The sequence below is a fragment of the Chinchilla lanigera genome, unplaced genomic scaffold, assembly GCF_000276665.1.
Source record: "Chinchilla lanigera isolate Chin_1 unplaced genomic scaffold, ChiLan1.0 scaffold00034, whole genome shotgun sequence".
In the NCBI taxonomy this organism is placed as follows: Eukaryota; Metazoa; Chordata; class Mammalia; order Rodentia; family Chinchillidae; genus Chinchilla; species Chinchilla lanigera.
This window is the reverse complement of record NW_004955435.1, coordinates 53594-74183: the sequence shown is the minus strand read 5'-3', so window position 1 is coordinate 74183 and position 20590 is coordinate 53594. Positions and strand designations below refer to the sequence as shown.

The following is a 20590-nucleotide window of genomic DNA, read 5'->3' as shown; positions in this document are numbered from 1 at the left end:
ATCTGATATTTTCTCCCTTACATAAGCATTTTCATGTTGCTGCATGACTTATAATTTTAAGTTTTAATAAATTCAAATGGGTCTCTATATATGCATACATGTAACTGTGACATATTAACTGTTTCAAATATTTTGCTATGTAAATATGTAATGAACATCTTAATTTCCTGAGTTCTGGATAACTTCCTAAAGATAAATTTTCAGAAATAGAATGCCTAAGTCAAACTGTGTGTGTGTGTGTGTGTGTGTGTGTGTGTGTGTGTGTGTGTGTTTATATTCACTTGAGATTTCCAGTGTCATTTTTCTAAACTAGCTTCCCCTTGTAACTATATGATAGTTTCAAGATCATCTACTTCTCAGATTTCTCTTGTACTGAAGCTTGCATAAAGAATTTATAACTTTCCTAGGAAAGTGCTATCTGCTTAGGTTGTTGTCATTCCTTTTGGACTAAAGAATGAAAGTTGTTTATCCCATGCTGTACAAATTAACCATTTCAGAGCCAGACTTGGTGGCGCACACTTGTAATCCCAGCACTCAGGAGGCTGAGGCAGGAGGATCGTTGCAAGTTCGAGACCAGCCTGGACTACAAAGGGAGCTCAAGGCTAGCCTGAACTGCATAGCGAGACCCTGTCTCAAAAAGACAAAAAAAAAAAAAGAAACATTTTAAACTCCCCTCTCAAAAATATGATAAGCAAACCCATTTGGAGTCTATTACAGTAATCCAACCCCTACTGGCACTGGTGCTAATCAGAGTACATGAAAGAAGAGTAATACGTAAGGGATGAAACTAATAGAATTAATTGATTAGATTTATCAAACTCTCACTTCAGCAAGGCAGTTAGAGAGAAATGTTTGGTTCTCAAAGACAAAAGGCCTATAAGAAGCTCTCTGACAAGGTGCTGTGCTTTCCTCAGAGGGGATTTCAGTCAGGGCTCAGAAGAAATCCCTGGAAAAAATGCCTTAGTAGTACTCCACAAAGAGCTTTTGGTTTCTGACATATAAAATACATGTGAAGCAGCTACGGTTTGGGGACTTGAGCACTAGGCAAGGAGGTGGAAACTCATTTGCTTACACTATGTAACTAAGCATCTTCAACTCTCTAAAGTTCTCAGAGTCCTGATGACCATTCATTAATTCTCAAAACCCATGTCTGGGTGGGTGAAGAATGACATACTTGTTCTTAATTAAGATCAAGGGTGTTTTCCCCAGCTCTCCTGGTGAATCATTCAGGCAGCTTGTCAAAAAAAGATTATTCTAACCTTTTGGATATTACACTTCAACATTCATTAGGCCAAAATACTATTTAAAAGCGTGGTGGTTAAGTTAAGCACCACCTGTGTAGCCAGACTGTCTCTGGGTTCAAATCCCAGGTCTACCGCTGAGTAGCTATTGGTCTTGGCTAATAATTTAACCTAAGACCTCCATTTCCTCACCCCCAAAGAGGATGTTGGGAGGATTAAAGAATATATTTCCTATAAAGCATTTAGCAAAGCACCTGGCAATGGAAAGTGCACAATAAAGGGTGGTTATTAGCATGCAGAGCTCACCATAAATGATTACCTCATTTATGATTGGGAACACAGAGTCACCTTTTAGTACCTGAGGAGGTGTGGGAGGGCCGTGCTTTCTTTATTCTCAGGATTTAATCCCTCACACGGGTCCAGAAAGGGCAGCACATGCTTCTCACACCACGTCCCATGCCCAGTGTGGGCACCATATGCCATGCAGCCTGTTTCTTCGCCTCTACTCTCTTCATTTAGGTTCTGTTACCAGCTCGTCACCCCATCACACTTCCCCTCTAAGTTGAGGTTCTTAGTGGACTTCTGGAGTCATAAGGGGAGCACAGTTTTTCCTGAAGCCCACTGTCTCACAGTCAATTTAGTACTATTGCTCATAAGCAATAAAAATAGATTTGCTCCTGGGCTAAAAGGATTAAAGGTAAAAATGGCCCTTCCCATGCATGTGTTAACTCCACAAATTTTTGTGGCTCCATAACCATTTATCTTTTCTTTAATGTCTCATGGCCCACTGAAAGGGGGCATTAAAACCACTCTGACAGGGAAATTATATACGCCTTCCTGCAGTTACTACACCACCAGCATTTCACAGCAGGATTCAACCCTGAGTGCCACAGACAGACCTAGAATTAATGTGACGGGGGGCGAGGGATCACTGCAGACATAGGATATGGACTGAACATTTCTGCTGTTTCAGCCTTAACTAATTCATTCTTACCCTGAGTGAAAGCTGCTTCCTTGTCAGGCAGCGAGAAGATGGACTGTGCTGAACTGTGGCAGTGGAAATCTGCTCTGAGCATTCACGTGCACCTGGGATGACGGTTCAGAGACCATGTGTAAGGTCATCTGCAGGCCTGACAGTATGTGGAGAGGTCCAGATGGGATGAAGTTTTGGAAACACGTTGTGTTGGTTATGAAAGTTATGAAATCAGGAATCCTGAAGGCTAATCTTTCAGCAAGGAAGAAAGAGGTGGTGACATTTAGCTTTTAATTCATGACCACATGAAATTCAGTGGGCATGTTTTTAGCATCACCAAATAAGTGGCTATTTTCGTGTGTTGAAATTGAAGCTATAAAAGCACAGAAGAGAAACAAGGAAAGATCCCAATTTAACAAAGGCAGTGCACCCATGTTAGGGCCCAATTCTCATTTCCTTGCTTGGGATTAAAGGCTCCCTTCTACTCTGACATTCACGGAATGCCCATGTGGGACTGTCTCAAGATGCTAGAAGTGTAACTATGAGGGCAACAAGGAGTAGAACCCCAAGCTGGGAGCCGGGATCAGGGAAGACTTTACACACGTGGGATTTGAGCCCGTCCCTATGTTGACTGTCCCAGGCAGGAGTGAGGCAGCAGTGGGAGCAAGCACACAAGACAGGTATGTTTGTGGCTGAGTGCACCTGTCAGGCACTGGTGGGGTGGAGTGGAGGACAGCAGCGGGAGATGGTTCTGGAAAGGTCACAACAGCGGCTCAGTGGGTGGGACCGAAAGGCTGCACTGTAGCTCCAGGGGAGTGACAGGAAGTCTCAGGAGGACTTAGCATTTCCGACCTGTCCTTCTGGAAACCCTCCCAGGCTGCCCTTCTGCGAGCCACTCAGTGTGCTGGGCACCTGTGAGTAGCAAGAACAAACTCAAACTCAGAGTCAGCTTCTCCTGCTCTGACAACACACTTATGACGCCGAGCAAGCCCAGCTGCCGCAGGGGACACTAGCAAGATGCCCTCCGAGGCTGTTCTGACACTGTCTCCAGGGAGACAGCTAAGGGTCCAGTCCCCAGGAGTGCACCTCCTGTGCTTCTGATCAATTTGCTCTCAGCTGGGGCCCTCAACGACACCCTTGGGCTCAACTGGAGCCCAAGTGGCTCAGAGAACTCAGAGGAACACTTCTGTTTTCTGGTTTGCAACACAAACTGTCATCAGAGATACGATAAAGAAATGCACATGGCAAGGTGTGGGAGAAGAGGCACCAAGCTTCTGTGCCCTTTCTGGGCATATTTACCCTCCAGGAAGAATTTGGAAGCTCTCTGAACCCTGTCCTTTTAAGTTTTTATGGGGACCTCATTTCACAGGCATGATTGAAGCATACGTAAAAGGGTGACGTAATGCTACCAGGTTAGGTGGGGGCCTGCTCAGATTTTCCCTCACTGCTTCCTCAGCATGGGCTAGGACCCTTTCAGAAATGGAGTTCTTTTTTCCCCGTATTAGACAAAGCATGTCAGAGAACTTAATATTAGTTTCTATGACTTGTCTTGGAAATAAAACAGAGCAAATGAAAGGAGAGAGAAGATTATAGGAAGACAGACTTTGCTTCCTGAGGCGGTTTCTTCGGCATAAAGTGCCCCAGTACTACTCTCATCACTTTAGAGATAACAAAGGCTATGCAAGCAAGGATCCAGGAACCAATGATGAACTGGATATATCATAATATCACAAGATAATAAATGATAATATGACAACTTCCAAGGCTCACTCCCACCCAAGCCTTGGAGAGGTCCCCCAAGTGCTTCAATGCTGCCCACGTGGCTTTTCGGAGTTACCACAAATACGGAGTGACTGCACTTCCACAGATGGAGGTATGCTGGTCCTATTAGCATCCATAGGCCAGGGGTCAGGCCCACAGACAGTGAGCTCTTGTCTGGGGAGGAAATGCAAGTATTAGGAAGTGTAATTATTCCCAAGTACTGTGGCTCCCCAGCACCCCACCTCAGAAGATGCCTTATAATATATCCCAAATGGCCTGGCTAGACCTGACAGATGCTTCCCTACTTACATCTGTGGCTGTTTTAATAGTTTTGGTCATCAGGTAGGTGTGCAATGTCTATACACAAGCAGTAACGGCAAACACTCATCACTTGCATAGTGTGTGCCAGGCTCTGGGCTCTGTCTCCTGGAATGTACTAGCCCACTTCAGCCTCTTAACGGCACAGGGAAGTGGCCGAGGAAGCTAAAGCACAGAGCGGCCAAGTGCACATCCCTGGTCACACGCGCACGGCCGATGTTGCATCGCTCTCGCAGCAAGTAGACTTCTGGTGCACCCGGCCCACTGGCAGGAAAACACTTACTTTGTGTCTTTCCTTCCAAATAGCTCATGATAATGAAGTGATATTCTCGTGATATGTACCACTCCACACAATCAAGAAAGTGGAAGGCCAGGAACATGGAAAGAGGCAGGGCTCCAATTCTGTCACCTCTAAAGACTAAAGTGGCCACCACCAAGCCTGTCACTTCCCAGGTGCCCCATTTCATGGCTGGTGAAGGGACCTGTTGGCTCTGAAGCTCTGTATTGAAGATGCTTTTGGTCAGTGGAGGGTGGTGGACTAGGCCCCCTGACATTATCATCTTATTTGAGCTCCTGTTTCTCACTACAACTCAGTGAAGTAATCGCCATGGGTTCTATTATTCCCATTGTACAGAAAATTTTAATTATTGAAGGCAAATGAGTTAAGTACATTTAGGTAAAAGAGATGCTAGATTACATCTTTAATTTACTTTAGAAGATATCCAAGAATGTTAATCACAGCTTTTACATAGAAAGAACATTTTTTGCTCCTTAAATCACAACTGAAGCCTGCACAGTTCAGCTTTCTCTCCTGCCTTAGCTGAGAGCACCCTCCAGCCCTCCCCCAAGCAGAAATGGGTTCGCTGCACGGCCTAACAGTGAACCTGAATGTCTGTTGACTCTTCAGAAAGGTAAACAGAGTTTCTCTCCACAGAAGAGGGAAACTACTTGCCAAAAGCCAGGGAGTGAGTGAATAGCCAGCTTTATTTTTGGGATGGCTTCCTAACAAAGATCTGATATTTATTAATTCAAAATACAGCAAGAAATTCTAAAACAAACTTGAAAAACTGGATGGTGAAAAAATAACAACCCAGTATTCGTAATTTCGTCAGAATGGAAAGAAATACACTTAAACCTGAGTTCAGATACAGGGTGTGATCCAAAAATACACTGCATGTTTAAATAAAGAATTGTTACAGTAAAAGACACATTACCAGCCAGGCATTGTGGCACATGCCTGTAACTCCAGCACTCGGGAGGCTGAGGCAGGAGGATCATTTCAAGTTCGAGGTCAGCCTGAGCTACAAAATGAGGTCAAGGCCAGCCTGAACTGCATAGGGAGACCTTGTCTCAAAAAGACAAAAAAAAAAAAGATACATTGTCATCAGTCTTCCTCAGAATACTGCACTTGCTTCAGAAAAAATATTTTCTGTACCGGGAATTGAACTCAGGACCTTGCACTTGCTAGGCAGGCGCTTGTACCACTGAGCTATAGACCAGGCCACCCACTTGCTTCAAACGCCCTTATAGCCTCAATCCCGCCACTTTCTGAGCAGTTCTGCAAGTCCTCTTCCATGGCTTTAGCTGTCCTCTCCTGGCAGGCTTCCACATCTTGAACTGATTTCAAATGCTTACCTTTCAGTTATTTTGACCTGGGGAAGGAGGCACACTGCCAGACCCAGTGAATGAGGCAGATGAACACACACTACAGTGTTGTAAGAAAACGCCTGCATTTTGCTCGGATGGCACTTGGCAACAGCATTCACCATGTTTTTGATCACGCCTCCTGAAGTCGCCCAGGAAAGGCCTGCGGAACCACTTCAGAAAGTGGCAAGAGTGATGGAGTAGGTGTGTTGGAAGTGAGGGCAGTGTTCTGAGAGGAATTAATGGCCTTGTGCCTTTTACTGTCATAATTTTCTAAAAATCACACGTTCATTGTAGTTTTCGATGATCCCTTGTGCATCCTCATATATCCAGGAGCCCTTTGTGGGCCCTGCAATAAAATATGTGCAAGAACCATCCCAAACCAGTTTCATCTTGAGCTGTTGTTTTTTTTTTACAAATATGCAGAAGGGAAGTGGTACACAAAACAGCTCTGGGCCACTCACGCCCGGCATTTAAAGTTCACACCCCTCCAGGAATTCACTGGTACCAGGTTGGAAACCAACATGCAAGGAGATGGTGACTGGGAAACCTGCCAGTCCCCTCAGGGGTCCGGGTGGCACAAGCGGGGAGGATTCGGGCTGCTGAGAGGTAGTGCTGCAGGTGGACCTAGGCGTAGGTAGTGCCAGACAGAAGGTAGGCTGGGGGGACCAGCGTAAGCAAAGGAAATGAAGCCATACTCTACATGGTATTTTAAATAAAAGTATAAATGTTAATTTGACTTCCACAAAAGAAACGGAAACATGAAAAATTGAGAGCATATTTGAATTTCTCATAAATTGTACCTTCACATGCAAGACTTTAGTTTCTAAACAGTTTTTCTAAGACCATTAGGAAAGGTTGGAGCACCTTTTTTTTCTTCTACTGTGTTACACATAGGCAGCGTTGATGATCAAAGATGAGTCCTCTTCCGCTTTTCTCTGTCACCTGATTTTAGTGAGTTTCATTATTGTTCTCTGTCAGTGTTTGGAACGCTCAGAGCCTCTGTGACAACAGCAGCCTCCACATCTGAGCAGCCTCTGTTCCTCAAGGAAGGCAGCCAGCACTTTCTCCGGCCTGCCATCTCTGACACCTGTGCCACTGAAGCCCCCACCCCCACCCCGTCACGGAGGGCTGTGTGTGGGACACATACATGAAGATGCTTTCCGCAAATCCAAGAACGTCTTCCAAACAATATTTCTTCACAACAAACACAAACTCAGTTGACTGATTTGTTTGTCCCTTCAACAGACTGTTCGGCTTAAAAGGCCCAGGAAAACCTTCTCATTGTACTGAGGAAGAAACGTCACGCTCAGTGGGCTAAGTGACCAGGCAAAGGTGACAAAGATGAGACATGAATCAGGCATTCACACCAAGTACTGTGTCAGGCAAACCCTATCCTCCTACAAAACCAGAAAGAGCCCAGCCAGGACACTGCATCTTCCTGAACTACACCGTCGTGGATTTAACAAGGTTCTGCTCTCCTGCAGTGAGAATGCAGCAGAACGTGGCTCCGACTCTGAACCCCCGGGCAGGTCCTGGACACAGGAGCCTGTGGAAGCCTTGTCTCAGCTGCTCAGCCCATCCCCACCACCACCCCATCTTGTCGGCCTGTGCAGGCTCAGCGAGGAACGAGCAGGCCAGCAGGGAGCCCTGGTCTTTGGGAAGGCCAAATTAAACCGCAGCCCCGAGAAACAGGAAATGCCGAGCATGGGCATGCCCTGTTACTGACTGCAGGCTAAAGCCTAACAAATTACAAAGATTTAATGGATGAGCTTCTCCCTCGCTCATGAGGACCAGTGGTCTCCTCCTCCTCATCTTATCCTCCACAAGGAACTCCAGGCAGCACAGTGAAACTGATCGGGCTGTGGCTTTTGGAGCCACACAGATTGTGCAGCAGCACTGCCATCTGAGAGAGACACATCAGCCTCTGGGCCTCAGTTTTCTCGTTTATGCCATGGGAGTAATGTGTACCTAAGACACAGAACCTGTGAGAGGATGACCTTAGCTGGTACGTGCAGCATGTTTATCCTGGTGCCCGCCATACTGTAAGAAAGACCTCAATGAGCGGCTCTGTGATCTACAGACTTTAGAAGGAAGGCTGCTTTTTCAATTAGAAGAAGGTCGAACAGCTCTGATTTGAAGTTCAAAACTGAGAAAATGGCAGGAGGGAGATAGAGAATGAAAATGAGTCATTCATGTGTTTTTCACATACTGCATGTTTGGGGGAAATAATTTTAAGCAGGTGTCTGTCCCTCCATGGGTACACTGTGGCTAGGCACTGGGTGGGCAAAGCAGAGCTGACCTATGAGAACCCAGGAGAAAGGCCTACTGACAGAAAACCAGGCAAAAATCAAAACCTCGCTGGCTGCTGGGAATAATTATTGTTCTGTCAAAAGAAAAATGGATTTGCTCAAAATATACTGTCTATAATAATGTCTTTCTTCTCTTCCTTTTATTGTGGTAAAATAGATATATTAACTTTACCATCTTAGGCTGGGTGTGGTGGTGCACACCTGTAGTCCAGCATTAAGGGGGCTGAGCAGGAGGATTGCCACCAGTTCGAGGCCAGCCTGGACTACATAGTGAGTTCAAGGCCAGCCTGAGTTATATAACAAGACTGTCTCTAAAATAAAAATAAAATATAAAGAAATGATCATCTTAACCAGCTTCAAGTGTAAAGACCAGCAGTACACTCACACTGTACAAAGAACTATTGAAAATGCATCTTGCAACAGTGAAGCTCTATGCGTGGGAAACACTCGTTTCCCTGGGCCTTGGTGGCCACCTATTTTCTGTTTCTATGACTTTTGACTACTTTAGTTACTTCATATCAGTGGAATCATATAGTATTTGTCTTTCTGCAACCGGCTTATTTAATCTAGGATAATGTTCTCAAGGCCCATCTATGCTACAGCACAGTGACAGCAAATCTTTCAGAGCTTTCAGTGATAACAAACAGTTGGCTGCAGCATGTGTGCCATAGGTTTGCCACCATTGCTATAGCATATAAAAAGATCTTTTTTAAGGCTGCATGATATTCCATTGTATACATATGCCACATTTTGTTTGTCCATTCCCCTGTTGATGTACAGACACTTTGTATGCTTCCACCTCTTGGCTATTGCAAAGAATGGTGTGATGAATATGACTGTACAATTATCTCTTTGAGATCCTGCTTTAAATTCTTTGAAGTACATACCAGTGGTGGCAAACCTATGGCACGCATGCTGCAGTGAGTGTGTAGAGCCCCCTTTATTGGAACAGAAGCCATATCACCCCAGTGTCACCCCAGCAGCCAAGCATCAGGTAACAGCACACACTGGGGCAGCACTGGCACTTTACAATAAATAAGCAGGTTTGGGGTTGTAGTCTGGATACTTGGTCTCTAAAAAGTTCACCACCACTTGTGTACACCCAGAAGAGGAATTAGTACCTCATATAACAGGTCTATTTTTAATTCTTTAAGGAATCTCCATACTGTGTTTCACAATGGCTGCACCACTTAGATTCCCACCAAAAGGGCATGAGAAATCCAACGCGACGTCTTTAGCAACACTTGCTATTTTCTGCCGTTCTGATAGTGGCCATCCCGACAGAGTGGAATGGGACCCTGTGGTTCTGGTTTACATTCCCTTCGGGATTAGTGATGTTGGAGATGTTTTCATGTGTTTATTAGCCATTTGTGCAACTTTTCTTAAAAATATCTCTCCAAGTCCTTTACTCATTAAAAAAATTAGGTTATTTGTTTTTATCATTGCATTCCCGAATTTTTTAAAGATTTTGAATATTAAATATAAATATATTTGTGATATTTATAGTTATAAATTGTATTTGTGATTTATGATTATTTTCCCTCATTCCATAGGTTTTCACTCTGTGGATCACTGCCTCTGTTCCTTAGTTTGATGTAGTTCCATTTGTCTATTTTTCATTTTGTTGCCTGTGCTTTTAGTGTTACGTCCAAGAAATCACCGCTAAACCCAGTGTACTAATTCTTTTTCCTAGTGATTTTTTCTAGGACTTTTGTAGTTTTAGGTCTTTCTTTCAGGTCTTTAATCTCTTGTGCATTTTTTTTATATGGTGTAAGGTAAGAGTCCATTATAATTGTCTGTATGTAGATACACAGTCTTTCCAAGATCATTTTGAAGAGACTGTTCCTGGGGACTTAGTATGTTGGGCCATATATGCAAAGATTTATTTCTGGGCTGTCTATTGAGTTCCAAATATGTATACATATATCTAGGATGTATCTATGTTTATGCTAGTACCATCTTGTCTAGATTATTATAGCTTTACAGATGTATTTTTTTCTGAACCCCAAGAGACTGACACTTAGTCCTCCCCTCTCTTCTAGCACTTCTGCGCAGAGAGCAGTTTTCCTTGCAGTCAGTTCTAGTTGTGATTAGGGCAGCTCAATAAGAAAGGTGAGCTCCTTTGAATTAGTATTTCCTTTTCCTTTATTGCTTCCCTGCTACTTTCAGCAGATGCTAAAAGCTGTGGAGGCAGCATCAAGCCAGGGCTGGTGTTGAGGCACTATATACCCTTGAATTCATCCTTCAATCCACAGACATATATGGAAGGTCTGCTTTGGCCAAGCTCCAGGCTGGGAACTTGGATAGAGCTCCTTGTGTGATCCGTAGCATCTTGTTCTTTGGACCTCACCAAGTTTCACTGTTGTTACTTTGATGGAGTCAAGCTATGGGCATGGCAAACACCCAGAAAGCCCTTCTCCACCCATACAAGATGCATCCTGATGAAGTCATCAGCTGTCTCATTCTCAGCCTCAGCTGTCTCATTCCTTGGAGGAATGCAAGTCTAGCAGATGCTCTCTATACCCCTGCCCTTTGCCAATTGAGGCAGTCTATAAAAGGCAGTGGAGGGGGAAGATGAAACCACTCGAAGAATTGTCAAACCTGCATCCAACCGCCCATACCTTTGGTAAATTTCTAGCCCCACCTATTTAAGAAAAATTTATCTACATAATTTCTTCTCCTACTTTTCAGGGAACTTGTTTCTCAATGGGTGTAGAGATGAGACTCTGAACAGAAGGACTGCCCAGCTATTCCTAATACTTGTACGATGGCTTGCTTTGCTCTCTTGACTTCTCTTTCCTTATATGCATTCTGCTTACTCTCCTCTGTATTCTCCATTCAAGGAGGACTCAGTCTCTGAGCTCATCTCCCTTGGGCAAGGCAGGGGGCAGGCGGGCAGTGGGAACAAGAAGACAATCAGTGTACAACTCTTACTGGCTTTTGTTTGCCAAACTTTTTAAAGGGCTCTCTGAGCCCTTGCCTACAGTGGAAAAGGTGAAGACAAGGGATTCTTATTATGAGTCAAATGCTTTGACATCCTTCCTTCCTTCCTCCCTCCCTCCCTCCCTTCCTTCTTTCCTTCTTTCCTTCCTTCCTTCCTTCCTTCCTTCCTTCCTTCCTTCCTTCCTTCCTTCCTTCCTTCCCTCCCTCCCTTCTCTCCTTTCCTTTCTTTCCTTCCTTCCTATAAATGCATTCTCTAGTCTCTGGCCAACAATCTTTCATTCCCTTTCCCAAGTCTCCACATCTAAGATAAAGACAAATGGAAAATGCATCTGAGGAACATATCCATCATCAGTGGTTGGCTTAGAACGTGCAGAAGGTAGGGTGTGGTTTTCCAATGTGGGGATGGAAGCCTCTGACAATAACTGGTCCAAAAGAAGAAGAAGAAGAAGAAGAAGAAGAAGAAAAAAACAGACAGAGAAACAACATGAAGAAACCTGATCTCCATCATGAGGAAAATTAGATTAGGAGTAGGAGCTAGTAAATTTCATTTCCCATTCTAAATGAATTTGAGGAAGGTTGAAACTGATTTATAATCTTTGCATTTATTAATGCAAAGGGGTCCTGTGGATAAGGTGGACTGTGAAAGTTCCCTCTTACATTTGGAAATCCTCCCCTACCCCGCTGGGATCACAGACAATGGCCTGGCCCAGCCTCACATACCAGGCAAGCATGGTGCCCACCACAGACGCTAACCTAAGGAAGGGAAGAACACAGGAGTTTGCTCCGTGGCTGCCAGGTCCCCACATCCAAACGCTGTTGTCACAGCACAGGGTTTACACATGTCATCTGCCTCCTTATTTACAAGGAAACTGAGTTTTTCAGACTCCCAAGTTGGTTTTCATAGATCAAAGTGAAAAACCATAGGCTGTCTCCCTTGGCCATGGCATGCCAGAAGGTAGCAGGAACCATGGCCATTTGGCGGTTTCCACGGAGCTCAGGCTTGCAAAGGGGTCTCCTAGGTAGAAATGGAGGCTTCTCAGATCAGATGACCTTTTGGACCAGTGTTCCTGGACACAGTCCCAGATGCCTTTGCTAGGCAGTGATACTAATACTTATCATTATTGTTATTATTAATTTTTTTGGTTTTTTTTTGAGACAAGGTCTCACTATGTAGTTCAGGCTGGTCTTGAACTCACCATATAGCTGAGGCTGGTCTCAAACTCACAGTGATCCTCCTGCCTCACCCTTCAGAGTGCTAAGCTTACAGGCATGTGCCACAAGGCCAACAACCTTTGAAAACTGGGAAGGAAGAGAAAGAAAATGAAGGTTACATACAGAAGACAGAGTCAGAAGCCCCCACTTGAGAACTGATGTGCTGCACAGGTCTGTTTTCTCAATCTCCAGCCACAGCTATTTTCGTCTCCTGTTCATAGGTTTGAATTGGAGGGCTGGATTTTCTCTCACCATCCTTTATGCTAGGAGAAACTCAGTCATTTCTCTCAATTGTGAGAACTAGAAGGGGAGCTCTAAGCAGTTCAGCTTCCCGAACAACTGTTTAGTGTAGCGATTCTGGCTGGGGGTGGAGTGGAGAAGAGAAAGGCATTTTTAGAAGAGAAGTTCCCTGTGGATGCCGACATAGCCCTAACTGAGCAACCTGAGTGAATAGCCTCAGGAACTTAGCAATATTCCAAGTGCCACAGGTATAAGCTGGAGCTCATATGCTTAGTGGTGGGTTAATAATAATGATAATAACATCCATATAACCAGCAAGTGCCTTTACATGCCAGGCACAAAACAGAGCTTTGCAAACAATCTATCTTTATTTATTTATTACAATCCTGGGAAACAGGAACTTTTGTAACTCGTTAGTTCGACACACAGACTCTCACTCTTTGCTACATGAATAAGATAAAGTACCCAAATTCTCTCTTCTCCACCCCTTCCAAAAAAGAAATTAACATTTATGGAGCATAACTAAGAGTCACAAGTGGCTAACATGTGTGCACTTATTTAACCCTCCCAGGTGCCTGTGAGGTTTGCTTGTGTGTGGAAAAGAGAGGCTAAGAGAGGTGAAGGAAACTGCCCCAGGTCCCTCAATAAATGGGTTAGCTATGATTTAAATCTGGACCCTCCTGCCTCAAAGTCTGCCTCCTTCCCCTCCTAATACACTGCAAGGATAGTGGCTATATGGACTCAGAGCCAAAGTAGGGGAAAGTCTGAGGGAAAGGGAATGCTCACAGGTATGGGTGAATGACTTCTGAAAGAATGCAAATGTTGAAATGTAAGGAGAATAGAGGAGGCTTGGAGCAGGAACCGGAGAGTCTAGTACTAGAAATAAACCTCACATTCCTCCCAGGACAAAAATGCTCCTCATCCTCTTGCTCCTGTGAGCCTGGTCCTGTCTTCCACGTTGACCAAGTGTGGGGAGAGCTACACAGAGTTCTGCCCGGGAAGCACAATGCTATGCAGCATACTTGTCTGTCCTCAGCATCTCAGGGAAGCTCAGAAGGCAGGTACAGACAAGATACAGGGAAAAGAAGAGGAGACCCAGAAAGAGCTCTGCCCACTTGCCTTGCCCATGGGATAACCCTGGTTGAGGCAGTTAAGGCCTCTGGTCCCCAGATTCTGCTGAAATGACGAAAGAGCATCTCACTGTCTCTAAAGTTCTGGGGTTCTGAGTACCTGGCCTGTGGGAAAAGGCTGGTTTGAATCCTGCCGTGGGGTAAGCTTGATTCCCCCAGCTTTGCATTTCCATGGCCAGGAACCTCCTTCAGGTAATACCTGTCCTGTGCCCCCAGAGGATGAGGCAGACTGAAGGGACTGGGTGTTTGGAGGATGGAGCAGGGCACAGGTGGGCTCAGCTGCTTTCTTACTCACTTTTGGGGTCCACCTGTCTTAGAGTATGTACTTTCTCAGCAACAGCTTCTACTTTATTGGTAACGCCTATAAGAGCAGGGCTTGGTCCTTCTAATTTAGGGGTGAAATATTAACAAGCTACTTGACTGCAGCTGTTCCCTGTAATGTATTTTTCCAACCAGCTGATTTGATATTCAAGTGGATTGATTGACTGACTGATTGATCACAGTGATGGAGATTAAACCTATAGTCTTTGCAATGAGCTATGTTCCCAGCTTTTTTTAAATTTTGAGACAGACTCTTGCTAAGTTGCTATATTGCCCAGGATGGGCTAAATCTTGTGATCTGCCTGCTTTACCCTCCAGGAATTCTATACCAGCATGTGCCTGACTTCATGGTGATTCTTTAGTCTACTTACCTCTTGTGTCTCTCAATTATTCCAAATTTGGATGAAGAAGAAGAGAAGATGAAAAAGAAATAATAGTACTTTCCTCACAGGATAATTTGTGAGGATACAGGTAGTTGGTACACATAAAGTAGCCCAGTACCTTCCACAAGTAACTGCCCTATAAATGGTAGGTATTTTTGTCTTCAGGACTTGCACACTTCGGAAGAAGTCAAAGCAATTCATAGTAAACATTTCGCTGCCTCCCAGGAGAGCTGCCTGATGTCCCAATGCCCTGTACAACTTTCCTTCCCTTTCCTTTAGTGATGTCCCCAGCATTAATTGCTTCTCCTTGAAGGTAGAAGAATTTTCAGTCAGGATAGACTTCTGCCCCACAGGGCCAAGAAGGAGTTAGGGCCTTGCCTTGCTAAGCCCTACCCCTTGCAACAGGCCCACAGCAGACAGAAGCCAGGCTTCTGCAATGCCGCTCCTGGGACAGCCACACAAAGCCATGTCATATGCCAGTAGCTTCTGAGTTATGCACGAGGGGACATGCGGGTTCAGTTTGCTTTCTCTCAGACAGTCTGGGGCCAAGCTTTCTATCTAAAACCAGGGTAGTAGCATTTGCCACAAAACAGCTGGGCACAGGGATTACCGCCGCCTATACATGGGCCTTAATGCAAACTATCATACTGACACACTTGTGAGTTTCCTGCTAAAACATGCACACATGAGGCATCTCGTGAGCGCTCTCCCCATCAGCTGGCTGCCCAGAATAGCTCCAAATCAGCCACCAGGGAGGCAGGATTCAAAATCACCTCTGCCAGGGGAAGAATGGTTGGTGGGGTGCCCTGTTACCCATAATAGGGGTAACCTATGACGGCAATACCAGGGACTGAAAGAACTTTTTTCTCACAAGAGCCTTTCCTCATGATCTGAAGAGCCTTTTCTTAATCTAGTTAGAGAAATTTCACACTATTCATTATTTTTTTCTTTCCCTGCGTTGCACATGCTACCCTGGTGAGAGGAGAGAAGAGTCACTGGAGGTCTGTCGCTGGCTTGGGATGAAGCAAAACCTGACATGGAAAAGGCAGAGTGCTGCTGTTACTGAAGGGTTGTGAGAAACAGCCATTGAGGAAGAGCTGACTGCAAGGACAGGGGCAGAAGAAGAAGAGGCTTTGAGGTTGTACACAGTCAAGCTGGCCACAAAGGCTTAGGAGACAGACCAACATTACGCTCCCTGAAAAAAGCCTTGGCAGGCAGTGCACGGTGGTGAGGGGACCGTGAGGCAGGGTGGGGAGACGTGTGTGTCTCCCAGAGAGCAGCAGGTGCTTCTCTGTACTCGACTCAGTGAGACTATCTGGGGCCTTGCTGACCAGTCCCTCTGTTTGTCAGGGAGACAGGAAGCTGCAGGCATTTCTGAGCAAGTGCCAAAAGGGGACAATCTCTGGCCTGGTTCAGTAACCACAGCTAGCTGATGCCAAAGGCAAGTGTGTCACATCTGAGGCACCGCGTCTCCTCCTCAAGGAGGTGCAGGGCTCATTCACCAGGAAGCAGCCCTCCTGTGTAACGGCCCACAGAGAAATGGACGTGAAAGACGCCGGATGTCACAGTACCCTCTTACTGCTTTGCGTGGCTGAGGGGACTGGCATTTTCCCACACCTCATTGCCAGTTATGTATTCATCACTCCCTAGCAGCACTGACAGAACGGCTCTAAGTGAAACAGAGACGGCTCCTCTCTGTGCACTCACACCCCAGGCCATCCACAGGACTCTGGAGGCTTGGGGTGTGGGCGACATGAAACACCAGTGACCTCTACTAAGCCAGGGTAAGGCCTCGTCACAGATAAGGGCCCAACACGGACAAAAGTGATCCTGTCATTCTGGAACACAGCAGGAAATCAACCTGCTCATATCCAACTCCCTACCCCGCCCAACCGGGGCAGGCTAGCACCTGCATGCCCAGCTCTGCCTGGGGTGGACACCAGGGCCACAACAAAGGGCAGAAAGCTGTACAAGGTCCCGGGGGCAAACTAGCCAGACCCCTCAATTTGCAGGAGCACCGTGAGGTTGACCGGCTCACTAAGTTGTGCAAAGAATGAAGAGGCAGAGTCGAACCTGCTACTCCTGACTAGAGTTATCTGTACGTGGAAGCATCTCCCAGGAAACTGGGTATAAATCAGCCAGTAGCTCACTTCCTATACCTATGCCCACTTCTTCTGGAAAAGGAAAGGACTGAAAGAAAGGCAGCACTGAAGAAAACAAAAATATATGAATTAAACAAGAAGCAAATAATCAACAGAAATACGATGTTAGTTAAGACAAGAGTGACTGTAATCGAACACTTCAAGACAACACTGTTTGTAGTACAATGTTCCGTCCCCGATTCGCAGAGCCCCAACTGTCAAGGGAGGGTAGTCACAGTCTTTGCAGGAGGCACTGTCTCGGCAGCTGCAACTGTCAGGGAGGATAGTCACAGTCTTTGCAGGAGGCACTGTCTCGGCAGCTGCACTCAGCAGAGTGACCAATCTGAGTTCTTTGGAAATGAACTAAAACAGCAATCAGAGTTTATAAAAAGCACATTTCGGTAAGGTTTAAAACACACTATCAGCTTTACTGACTGGTAAATAGCTCTTTTTTGTATGCAAAGATGAAAATCTACGGAACTCTGCTACTTGTCTGTTGGGGAGCAGCTGAGCCGTGGTTGAGCCTGAGGTCAGCAAACTTATTGAGACTAGAGCAGAGCCAGTCCCAAAGACGCGGAATGACAGAGGCAGACCATGTAAGTACGTTGGCCTCTCAGTTGCACATCAACAGGTGTCCAGCCTCGGTGTTCTTCCTTGTTAGGTACAGCACAGATAGCTTTGAGAATGTTTCATTTTCAGTGTTCTCAGCAAAACACTGAGATCTGACACTCTCCACCCTGTTGTGCTTTTCCCTTTCTTTTTACTTTGTATAAATAAAGACGAGATGTTGTTGCTTCCTCTCCATCAGAGAGGTCAGGTCCCACCTGGTCCCAGCTTTCCTTTTATGTTTCTTGTTCTTCTTAATCTCCCATTGCCCCCTCCCAAGACTCCACTCCCTGTGCAGGTCATGGCACTTGTCAATAAAAATTGAAAAAGAAAAATTTTTTGGTTTCAGTTTGGAGCAAGAGCACTGGGGCCCCCAATGTGTTTCAGACTTAGGGGGACACTGACCTAAAACCAACATCAGGGCCATGGATATAGCTCAGTGGCATGGTGCATGCCTGGCAAGTGCAAGGTCCTGACTTTGATTCCTGGTACCAAATAAACAAATAAATGAATAAAACCAACGTCAGAGCCTGTGTGCACTTGGGGAGGCTGTTTTCAGGGGACTGTGTGCAGCAGCCGTGAGAAACACTAAGAGGCAAGCCCTCCTTGCTGAGTGGTGAGCCTGCTGGGTCCCACAGGGGACTCAGCCAGGTTCCAGGACACTGCCAGAGGGAGGAGGGAGGCCACAGGGACACCATGCCTGAGAGCCGCTGAGATGAGCTGGTACAGACTCTCAGAAGCCACGATTTGCCTGAGGACAGGAGGTGGGGCGGACTACCCGGCAAGGCTTTTCTGGTTCTATAATTGCATGATTCATAGACTGGCATCTTCTTGGTCCTACACCTTTCTTGTCCTCCAGGAGCTGGGTGCCAACAAGACTTGCTGTCAGCAACCAAGCTTGTCTGGCCCTTGGCTTGGACGGATATGAAAGACAACAGTCCACGTGTTATCCTGAGACCCAACTGTGGAAAAAATGCAACATGGTTAAGGGCTTGGTCCTGCAGGCAAAACCAAACTTGGATTGAACTCTTAGTTCTTCCACCAACTCTAGGCCTTCTCTAAGCCTCAGTTCCCTTATATATAAATTGGATATACTATCTATATAAGGTAAGAAAAGTGTTTAGCTTACAGCTGGCATTCCAGGTAAGTGCCAACAGCCTATAGCTCTTGTTATTTATTAGCTGGTGATCTCTAGTGATTGCTTTATACTCAGGTCCAAACCTCTTGTATGAATTTTCCCTCAATTATCATCAAATGGTCTCCTTCAGTTACCAAGTTTTTCCTATTCTGAACTTCTGCAGCCTTGATTCCAGCATTGTGACATGTACTTTTCTACACTGTTACACAAATGTCTCACCCATATCCCTCTTATCACACTCTTTCCCCAACTGTTTTGTCAACATCTTGAAGGCCTGGCTTGGGCTTTACCCTGACTCAGAATCCCTACATTGTGTCCAGGTTCAAATGGTTGCTTATACCATAAATAAGCAAATATTTGCTGCATAACTGAATATATGAGGTGACACAGTATTCCAGTTGTATACACATTTGGTCTTTGTGATGTAGAGAGAAGTAAATAAGAAATGATGAGATCTGGGGTTTTATCTCCTACTCTGCAAGTGAATTACTGTGCAGCGTTCAGCTAGGTGCCACCTGCCTCCTTCCTGGGACTCTGTGAAGACAGACAAGGCTTTTAAAAAGCAACGGTGAGACACAGTCAGCTCCTAGATGTTGAGGAGGAAACACCTGGGTTCTGAAGGTGACGCGTGCATCTCATTCTCTTGTAGCATTTCCCTTTTCCCATTCCATAAAACAAGGAAAATAAAGTAGGCCTTAGTCCTTTTGAATCTAATTTTCAGACACACAGATGCCAGAATTCCTCTAATAATTCATTCCAGTACTAGGCCATTTCTCAAAAGACGAACCTAAATTCCTCTTCTCAGTGAAGCTCACTGTCCTTTGTCTACTGTGAGATGAGATTCACAACAATGTTGATCACCTTTTTATAATCACCATCCTTTTTAAAAAAGATTTTTACTTCATCCTGCTTCTCAGTAGTTAGACTAGAGGTGACCCCTCCTACCTCATCTTAATTCATATCGGCTCACTCTCCCTTCCTTTCCCCCTTTCCTCCCTCCCTTCTTTCCTTTTCATTTTCTTTCCTCTTCTTTCTCAATTTCCTAAACCTCAATTGTCTTAGCAGTGGTCACATGAGCTGGCTTTGCCCAGCTGTATAGCCGTCACCCAACGTAAAGTCGCCATACAGCCAGTATAAGCCACAGACACTATGATTAGAATCCCAGAGCCCCATCCCTGTTTGCACCAACTCACTCTAGGAGTTGTACCAGGACTAGTTTAGCCTTTTTGTGCTTTAAGGACAGTTACTCCAATTCTCTACCTGTGGCAAGGATGTATCACTTTTATAATGGTAGTTACAGTATGGTTAATATTAATACTAACTTATGATCTTAGAAATGTTTTGAACTGTCAAGGAAAGAGGTCCTGAGTAAGTATAAGAAAGGGAATTCCACAAGGCAGAAAATACATGCCTCGGGGTGACAAGGTAGGGAAGACAAGTGTGAGAGCGGTAGGAGACTGCGGCTTTCAGATATGCTTGGAGGCGGGTCCCTGTCTTCACACGACATCTTCATTAGGTTTCCAGCCTAAACCAGATGAGAACAAGGGTGCTGTGGGGAAAAGGCAGGGCAGGGTGATGAGGCAGCACTTATCCTTCCTCCTTCTCAGCCATTTCTCCTTCCTCCTGACCGGACAGCACCCACAAGAACCAGAAGGAATCGCTAGGTTTCCAAAGAGCAGTTTGAAAACTACCTGTGAAAGAGGGATGCAGGAAGAACCTGGATCTCACAGAACAGTGACAAGGAGGTAGCAACTGCAACCAGGAATGCTCAAGCACCATGCGGCCAACATGCTTGTATCAATGGTCACATGGCTTTTGACTTTTTAGCCTATATTTCTCAACCTTGACTTTTCAGGCAAGTATATTTTATTACTGTTAATATACCTTTGTAATGCATCTCAAAAATCTTTATGGGGTAAGTTGGTGCCCAACTTCATGCACATTGTTCTAAGAGAAGAAGCACAGCATGCTACTCCCTGAATATATTACCAGGGTTTGGCTTCACTTGCTATGTGACCCATCATTCTGAAAGGTGCTTTGGTATTTTACTTTGTTTTATATGTGCTAGTTTGTGGAAAGCCAAAGGAAAATGAAATGTGCTATTAGATGTATTCCAACATTCTTAAGAACAGCCTTAGAAATAGAGCTTTGCTATAAGACAGCTACACTTTCTCTGAATAATGAAGGTATTGTAAATACCACTTACAAGACACCAAGCATGGATGGT

The 20590-nt window shown here is 45.2% G+C and overlaps 1 protein-coding gene across 5 annotated transcripts in view; it reads right to left on the bottom strand.

Moving 5' to 3' along the window:
• The window catches only part of Slc44a3 (solute carrier family 44, member 3), a gene marked incomplete at its 5' end in the record, with an annotated part of 76841 nt that overhangs the window by 6508 nt on the left and 49743 nt on the right, over positions 1-20590 (bottom strand). For 2 of the 5 annotated variants that reach the window (XM_013516523.1, XM_005388779.2), the window contains 1 exon segment: positions 16746-18187. In XM_013516523.1, coding sequence (XP_013371977.1) covers positions 17615-18187 — 573 coding nt within the window. 5 annotated transcript variants of the gene reach the window in all.